Here is a 9,578-nt window from a genome sequence, read left to right as displayed (position 1 = left end):
TTTGCAACTTTACAGATCTTCTTTATGCACCAAGAGCTTGTAACACTCCAAAGAGAAAGGAAAAATTGAAATCGCATAATATGACCCCTTTAATCAAAGTCTTATGTGTCACGCCTATGGACAGTCTTGTGCTTCGTTCCTCATGTTCTCTCCTTGACCCAGTTTCTCCCGTGTTTGTGCCCATATTTGGTTTTCCTGTTCCTGTTCCCGTTTGAGTTCCATTTGTTTCAGCTGTGTCCTATTAATCTCCTCGTTTAGTTTCAGGTGTTCCCCATTTAGTTCCTGTATTTAAGCCCTGTGTTTTCCTGAGTCCTGCGTTCAGTTTCAAATGTCTACCCCGTGTGCTACGTGTGTGTTCCCTGTTATTTTGGTTTCATTAAAGAGTATTTCTGTTCTGGATCTCCTTTGTCTCCTCACAGTAGTGCATTGTGACAGAAGACTAAACCTTATACAAGATGACAGAGGCTGAGGACAGGCTGTGGTGTTTACGGCAGGTTGGTCGGAAGTTGGAGAGATATGTGGAGGAATTCCTTGAGCTCTCCAACCAAATGAGCTGGCACGACGCCGCTCTTGGTGCGTGTTTCCAGCTAAAACGTCATGTCTCCCCAGCTCACCCCACTCCAAGAACCCCCACATACCTCACCAACAGCTCCAACCACCTGTTCAACCCAAGTTACCCCCGAGTTCTCCGAAGCTGCTCCCTGGTACTCAGCCCAGAGTCGCTGGCTGCTCCGAAGTCAAGCCCGCCAGCCACTCGGAAGTCAAGGCCGCTGGACGCTGCACTCTCAAGCCCGCCGTCCGCCCCAAAGTCAAGATCGCCGGCCGCTGCTCTCTCAAGCCCGCCGGCCGCCCAGCAGTTAGCTCATGTCCCCGAACTCCTGGATATGGCACTTCCTCCTGAGTTCTCGGCACCTATCCTCTCCCCTGAGCCCGCTCCAGTGTCGGCTCCAGCCCCTGAGCCCGCTCCAGTGTCGGCTCCAGTTCCCACGTTCAGCCCTAAGGGGGCTCCAGTTCCCACGTCCAGTCCAGGGAGGCTCCAGTTCCCACGTCCAGCCCAGGAAGGGCCACAGTTCCAGAGTCAGGCCCACAGAGGGCCTCAGGGGTAGATATTTTCCCCAAAGATTTTTTTTTGGGGGGGTTACAGGGATCCGGCAGTAGAGGCCGGGCTGAGGCCAGGCCCCCCGAGCTGCCTGCTCCGCCATGGTACCCTGAACTGCCTGATCTGCACTGGAGGCCTTCCTTGTCCCCGTCCTGCACCAGCCTCCAGGGCGCCCCCTCACCCGGTGGAATTGTTACGGCGTGGGATGCGCCTTCCGGGAGGGGGGAGTAATGTCATGCCCATGGACAGTCTTGTGTTTTTTTTCTCATGTTCTCTCCTTGACCCAGTTTCTCCCGTGTTTGTGCCCATATTTGGTTTTCCTGTTCCCGTTTGAGTTCCATTTGTTTCAGCTGTGTCCTATTAATCTCCTTGTTTAGTTCCAGGTGTTCCCCATTTAGTTCCTGTATTTAAGCCCTGTGTTTTCCTGAGTCCTGCGTTCAGTTTCAAATGTCTACCCCATGTGCTACGTGTGTGTTCCCTGTTATTTTGGTTTCATTAAAGAGTATTTCTGTTCTGGATCTCCCTCGTCTCCGCACTCCTTCGTCTCCTCACAGTAGTGCACTGTGACATTGTGAGGAGATAGGATCATTTTATATGATGAACAGATTTAACTTAGGCTCAATATTTTTGAAGATTAACCAAAGACTTGCGGGTTTGGAATGACATGAGGGTGAGTCAATGATGACAATTTCATTTTTTGGGGTTTGTTCTAAATCTTAAAGGGACAGTTCACCCAAACATTTAAATATTGTTGTTTACTTTTCATGTTGTTCCAAACCTGCATGAGTTTCTTTCTTCTGTTAAACACAAAAGAAGATATTTGGAAGAATGCTGGTAACCAAACAGTTGATGGCAAATGTTGACTTCCACAGTATTTTTTTTTCCCATACTATGGAAGTCAATGGCTACCGTCAGCTGTTTGTTTACCAGCATTCTTCCAAATATATTCAATAGAAGAAAAAAAAAACGTATACAGGTTTAGAACAACTTGAGGGTGAGTATATGATGACAACATTTTCATTTTTGGGTGTACTATCCCTTTAAGTATAAGCAATATTAATTGTTTTGTGTGTTTGTTTTGCAGTTAACCTGCTCTAGCACAGCATTTGCTGTTTGTAGGTCGCCTGCAGGAAATTCCACTGACCAATCCAGCATGCAACATTTTTCTTGCTGTGGGCGTCAACTGGCATTTAAATTTGGCCGAACAGTGACCAATCGGCAGTGGAAATCTCAAAATACGACTCCTTTCCAGAAGTCTTAACAGATTGTGAATCAAAATATTCATCATACAAGTGAAATCTGGACATTTACTGATATTACAATAAGCACAGGTAAATGTTTAAATAATGGCAGTTGTCGTTCTATTGACAACACTGCAGTCGTCTAATCTCCTGTACAAATCTCTGACCTGATAGAGGTTAATTATGATATTATTCTGAGGTAATTATGCCCTGGAGACTGGACGTCTGTCTGCTGAGCAGTGGAGGATGTCTGTTTTAAGCGCTATGAGTGGGTGTTCGGTGCACAGCTTCTTGTTTTGCATATCCTGTGAGGTTGGAAGACCCATAATTCTGCATTTCAAAATAAGGTATTTTTATTGTTTTCATCCTCAAAAGAGTGGCAGTTTCCACAGTTTTTCTTTTCTGCTATGTTCTTTTGTAATCCTAGACTTTGGATTCAAAGGAAGAATGAAGTTTTTGATGAATTGGGTTCTGGCTCGCACAAAATGACAGAATACACACATGCACAAACAAACACGCATATAGACTACACATTCAATATTTTGTCTATCTTGAGGAGTTTGGCTGTAAAATTCATGACCTTACCTTCTCTCCTCTATCACCTTTCATAGAGATTGCCTGACCCTGCAAATAATCAATCAACACCGATCAATTATTCTCCAGGCCCAGAGAGACAGAAACAGCAGAGAAGTAGATCAAAATCGTATGAAAATAAATCATGTTTTTCTCTAACATCTATGCTGCAAGAAGCATTTCTAATATACATCAATGCTGTTTTACGTTCATATAAACAGTCAACAAAGCTATATGAAACGTTGTAAGTTATAATATGGATGTCGTACACGTTCTCCTTTCTGCCCTTTGGATCCTGGTGGTCCTTCTGCCCCTTTAAGACCAGGATCCCCCTGCAGATGCACAGTTTATGCAAAGAGCCTATGAGGAACCCACTGGAAATGCATCCAGAGGTGATGTGCAAAAGCATAATAAAATCATTGTGTGATGCTGTGATACTGAAACATTATTTGACCTTTTCACCCCTGGGCCCCGTGGCACCCGGTAGACCTGTCTCACCCTGTAGGATGGGAAAGATTGAGAGAGATAGCAAAAGAGACAGACATTTTGAAAGATAGAGGTCAGAAATAAAAGTGTGTAAAGAATGAATGCATTACAAAACAGAACTGAATGCATTACAAAAGAGAGTTCAGATTAAAAAATTGATATCCAGCCTTATATCTTTAAATAAAAGTTAAAGGTTAAATAATAATAAAAATATCTATCAAAAGTATCTGAGACATACAGTTCATTAACACAGAAAATAATTTTGCCAATATAGTGAATGTCTATATGGCATGCATGGGGTTTAAAACAAAATGTGCAGCCAATTTTATTTTAATTATATATTCACATAATTTATATGGAATGAATGCTTACATGAATACCAAGTATGTTTCTTAAACTGTTGAAGCAATAGATTCTAATTTTATTATTTTGTTACTCCTTTTTTTGCATCATTATAATTTTGTTTCGCCTAATTTTATATAATAACTGTACTTTTTATTAATTATTTTTATATGATTTTATCACACTAGTCTCATGTTAACGTGTTTAATGTTGAAGTCTTGTGGCAACAGCAGTGTATTTATTTAGAGTTTATTCCAGTGCAAAGTCTTGTCCCATAGACTTCCATTGTAAGTGCATTACTATAAATTTGTACTTGTTTTTACAAACTAAGGTGAAGCTGAGCTGAAATTATGGTCACAGATGGTGTTAATAGAACCCAAAACATTTCTTTAATATTAACATAACCAACATTTCTTCAGCACATGACTTCAGAAATGAACTATTTAGCCTTTTCTTGCTCATATACTGTAAATAACTTTGATTCCTTTATCATAAGGCTGATATTCAATTTTTTGCATGTTAAACATGGGGGTTCACCGGCTTTAAAGAGTGTGACCTTTGACCTGGAAGGTCTTACCCTTTCCCCTGCAGGACAGGAGCAGTTGACGACGGCTGGTTTCTTCTGCTCAGCACTTGTTGGTTTTGGGGTGGGCAGCGGGAGTGGAGGGGCTTCAGTCACCAGAGATTGTTCACACTGAGTGAGAAGAGAAAGTGAACAAGGAAACGGAAAGAGACTGAGCGTGTTATGAAAGAAAGAGAGAGGAAAGGAAGAGGAAGCATCAGATGTCCAGTATTATGAGCAAGAAATTCTGGATGCTGGACAACGAATATTCCCCATCTTCATCTTCATCAAGGACTAAAGACAAAGACCTTTGAGCCCTTTGGAGAACTTGTCCTGTTTGAAACCGTATGTTTGTCCAGGTGATCACATAATGAGAATAAATATTTGTATGCGAGTCAGATGCACTTACTGGGCCACCAGGAATATCGCAACACGTCTCTTGCTCAGACTGTTTACCATCACAATAGATCAACATCCTCTGGAGGTCAAACTATAGAGGAAACACAGGAACTGGTTGAATTAGTCATGATTTTGGTTGACTTAAAACTTCATGAACACCACCATTCAAAAGTTTTGGATCAATAAGATTTTTTTATTGTTTTTTAAAAATGTTTTTATGCTCAGAAATAATTTATTTGATTAAAAATACAGTAATATTTTGAAAAAAAAAAAACAATTTAATATAATTAAAGTGATTTTATTTAAATCTCTCCCATCCTACAGGTTCCTATCATCAATACTGAAACCAGTTGTGCTGCTTAATATTTTTGTGGAAACCATGATACATTTTTTCAGGAGTTTTCATGAAAAGAAAGTCCAAAAGAATAGAATTTATTTGAAATAGAAATTAAAATTTTTTAGACATTTTAAAAAGTCTTTACTGTCAATTTTGATCAATTTAATGCATCCTTACTGAATAAAAAAACAAAAATCTTAAAAAAACATCTTACTGATGCTAGTGTACCAATCAAATCATATATCAATTATTTAACCATGTTTTTTAGAGACTACCATGATGGTATTCTCTGATGTAACATGCAAATATTATTATATATGAAAACTATAATCAATCAGTACCTTGGTATACCATGGTATTACAATTAAATACCATCATGGTACCATCACAGCACTTTTGTGCAAGGGAGACTTAATCTTGTATAAAATACATATACATAAACCCCAACTGTTTGCTTACATCAATGGGAACTGAAGTCTTGTGGCAACAGCAGTGTATTTATTTAGAGTTTATTCCAGTGCAAAGTCTTGTCCCATAGACTTCCATTGTAAGTGCATTACTATAAATTTGTACTTGTTTTTACAAACTAAGGTGAAGCTGAGCTGAAATTATGGTCACAGATGGTGTTAATAGAACCCAAAACATTTCTTTAATATTAACATAACCAACATTTCTTCAGCACATGACTTCAGAAATGAACTATTTAGCCTTTTCTTGCTCATATACTGTAAATAACTTTGATTCCTTTATCATAAGGCTGATATTCAATTTTTTGCATGTTAAACATGGGGGTTCACCGGCTTTAAAGAGTGTGACCTTTGACCTGGAAGGTCTTACCCTTTCCCCTGCAGGACAGGAGCAGTTGACGACGGCTGGTTTCTTCTGCTCAGCACTTGTTGGTTTTGGGGTGGGCAGCGGGAGTGGAGGGGCTTCAGTCACCAGAGATTGTTCACACTGAGTGAGAAGAGAAAGTGAACAAGGAAACGGAAAGAGACTGAGCGTGTTATGAAAGAAAGAGAGAGGAAAGGAAGAGGAAGCATCAGATGTCCAGTATTATGAGCAAGAAATTCTGGATGCTGGACAACGAATATTCCCCATCTTCATCTTCATCAAGGACTAAAGACAAAGACCTTTGAGCCCTTTGGAGAACTTGTCCTGTTTGAAACCGTATGTTTGTCCAGGTGATCACATAATGAGAATAAATATTTGTATGTGAGTCAGATGCACTTACTGGGCCACCAGGAATATCGCAACACGTCTCTTGCTCAGACTGTTTACCATCACAATAGATCAACATCCTCTGGAGGTCAAACTATAGAGGAAACACAGGAACTGGTTGAATTAGTCATGATTTTGGTTGACTTAAAACTTCATGAACACCACCATTCAAAAGTTTTGGATCAATAAGATTTTTTTATTGTTTTTTAAAAATGTTTTTATGCTCAGAAATAATTTATTTGATTAAAAATACAGTAATATTTTGAAAAAAAAAAAACAATTTAATATAATTAAAGTGATTTTATTTAAATCTCTCCCATCCTACAGGTTCCTATCATCAATACTGAAACCAGTTGTGCTGCTTAATATTTTTGTGGAAACCATGATACATTTTTTCAGGAGTTTTGATGAAAAGAAAGTCCAAAAGAATAGAATTTATTTGAAATAGAAATTAAAAATTTTTAGACATTTTAAAAAGTCTTTACTGTCACTTTTGATCAATTTAATGCATCCTTACTGAATAAAAAAACAAAAATCTTAAAAAAACATCTTACTGATGCTAGTGTACCAATCAAATCATATATCAATTATTTAACCATGTTTTTTAGAGACTACCATGATGGTATTCTCTGATGTAACATGCAAATATTATTATATATGAAAACTATAATCAATCAGTACCTTGGTATACCATGGTATTACAATTAAATACCATCATGGTACCATCACAGCACTTTTGTGCAAGGGAGACTTAATCTTGTATAAAATACATATACATAAACCCCAACTGTTTGCTTACATCAATGGGAACGCTGTCATAGATTCTCTTGCCGATGACAGTCTTTCCCTGGATGTCGATGTCTTCTCTTTCCTCTATGGGCAGCGTCTCAATGTGCTTGCAGTCCAGGAACAGGGACACTGACTTGGAGTCCACCCTCATGCCGATCTTATGCCAGTTACGGTCAAACAGATCTTCCACCTCTGGGTTCTTAAAGACAGCCCGGACCGCGTCCTTTGTCAGACCCACAGCGTTGTACTCCACCGCTTTGTTCTCCCCGTCCAGACGGATGGAGACCTGGAGGACATTCTCATTACAGCCTGATCAACTTACATTGCATTTACTGATATTTGATGTTATAAAGAATTTCAAACTGTTAAATTGATTTGAAAAACAGAACTTTTGAAGAGAAACTTAAATTTCAGTTCTGAATGCAGCCCTGTTGTTTCAGCCCCATTCAGAACTCATTAGTGCACACCTGCGGGATGCCGTATTTGTCATAGACCTGCCACAGGTACCAGTCTTCTTTACGAGAGGTCTTCCTGAACTTAAATGTGGTCACAAAGGCATATTCATCAGGCAGACCCTGAGGTAACACATCTCTACAACACAAGAAAAATAAATCTCTTGTTAAAAATATATATACCTTGCATATTGTCGAAAAACACATAATGTAAATGAAGTAAAAGCACATAATGTGATTTTTGCATATATTATTGAAATCTCTTACGCTGTCTGTTGGACGATGGGCATGGTACCGAGCCGGACATAGGGGGTCTGACCTCACACACACACACACACACACACACACACACATATATATATATATATATATATATATATATATATTCTTGAGATAATGGTCAACTATACATTTAGCATTATTTCACAAATATTTAATCACAAAATGCCACTGACCAATCAGAATCTAGTGATACAGAAATTCATGCAGAATGAAAAGGTATACATAAAAGGACGTAAAGGGAGACAAATCACAGTAAAGAACAAATTACCGCATAATTGATCACCTGTGTTTTCAGTGTTGAAGTATCTGTATTACAGTTCTGCAAGCAAAACGACACGCCTCACTCGGGCCTTTTTCGACATTCACACAAAAAAGTCCATGCCTCTGGGATCAAACATGACATCATTGTTTGTTTAAAAATAGTAAAGTAGAGCTATGCTGTGTGTGTGGATATCAGCCCACTAATTAATGCTTCAGATCCACAGCCAACACTCATTAAACTGCACTTGCTGCACCAGATGTTTTTAAAAACCTTTCATGTGCAATTATGTCACTAGCTCTCCAGCATGTGTGTGTGTGTGTGTGTGTGTGTACTACTGAGGTTGGCAGTCCTGGCCTTCCACCCTATTATAGCGGCCAAACCAGGGCGCTCCTATAACCAATACATAGTTTGTTGCCATGACGATGCCAGCGGGGCCCTGGGCGTTGCCTAGGGAGGCAATTCAAGGGTCGATTTAGAAACACACTAATGCGGAAGTTAAACTTTTAAAAGAGCTCTGAGTACATGAAACGCTGATGGTTTGTGTACATGACGCCTGTAAGGGTCATGTAGAGCGATCTCGCTTTCACTTGATGAAATCTCATGTTGTTTTCTTAGGGCAGGTGTGTTCGTGTCAATACCGCCCTGATGTTTCAGCCCTATTCAGGACACATTAATACACACCTGCGGGATGCCGTATTTGTCATAGACCTGCCACAGGTACCAGTCTTCTTTACGAGAGGTCTTCCTGAACTTAAATGTGGTCACAAAGGCATATTCATCAGGCAGACCCTGAGGTAACACATCTCTACAACACAAGAAAAAGAAATCTCTTGTTAAAAATATATATACCTTGCATATTGTCGAAAAACACATAATGTAAATGAAGTAAAAGCACATAATGTGATTTTTGCATATATTATTGAAATCTCTTACGCTGTCTGTTGGACGATGGGCATGGTACCGAGCCGGACATAGGGGGTCTGACCTGGCTCAAATTTTTCTCCAAGAAAATCTCTGACATTGAAGTACTCCATCAAATCAAATCCTGGAAAAAAAATAAAAAAATATTAATTAATTAAGTTACTTTTCGGTTCCCTGAAGAAAATATATCCCTGCAGATTATTGTTCAAATGTCTTTCCATCAATGATCACTAGGTGGAGTCCATGAGACAGGTCAAAACGACAACATGCTGTATGAATTTTCCTGAATCGTTTCTGAACCAGAGGATTAAAATATCATAGTGCAATAAGTCAAAAAAAAAAGGCCTATATGCAATGACATAGTTCTACTTTGTGCGAAGGAAGGTAGGTTTATTCATTAAGCACATTTCATACATGGAAGTAGTTAAAAATCCATAAACACAGATATAGAAATCAAGTTAATATTTAATATGACCAGTTAAAATACAAATTAACTCAAATAATGCATGAAATAGGGGACCTGTACTTATATTATTGTAATTCTATATATAGTGTAATAATAACTACACTATATATATATATATATATATATATATATATATATATATATTAACA

The 9,578-nt window shown here is 38.9% G+C and overlaps 1 protein-coding gene across 1 annotated transcript in view; it reads right to left on the bottom strand.

Moving 5' to 3' along the window:
• col22a1 (collagen, type XXII, alpha 1) overlaps nt 1-9,578 on the bottom strand; it is a 68,445-nt gene that overhangs the window by 35,532 nt on the left and 23,335 nt on the right. The window contains exons 5-12 of the mRNA XM_016462398.1: nt 8,976-9,087; nt 8,724-8,847; nt 7,057-7,332; nt 6,271-6,351; nt 5,877-5,993; nt 3,368-3,412; nt 3,183-3,245; nt 2,926-2,964 (exon numbers count right to left, since the gene is read on the bottom strand). Of these exons, the coding sequence (XP_016317884.1) occupies nt 2,926-2,964; nt 3,183-3,245; nt 3,368-3,412; nt 5,877-5,993; nt 6,271-6,351; nt 7,057-7,332; nt 8,724-8,847; nt 8,976-9,087 (857 nt within the window). The remainder of the gene's footprint in view (nt 1-2,925; nt 2,965-3,182; nt 3,246-3,367; nt 3,413-5,876; nt 5,994-6,270; nt 6,352-7,056; nt 7,333-8,723; nt 8,848-8,975; nt 9,088-9,578) is intronic.

The sequence above is a fragment of the Sinocyclocheilus anshuiensis genome, unplaced genomic scaffold (assembly GCF_001515605.1).
Source record: "Sinocyclocheilus anshuiensis isolate Anshui unplaced genomic scaffold, SAMN03320099.WGS_v1.1 scaffold160, whole genome shotgun sequence".
Lineage (NCBI taxonomy): Eukaryota > Metazoa > Chordata > Actinopteri > Cypriniformes > Cyprinidae > Sinocyclocheilus > Sinocyclocheilus anshuiensis.
This window is presented reverse-complemented; position numbering and strand designations above follow the sequence as displayed.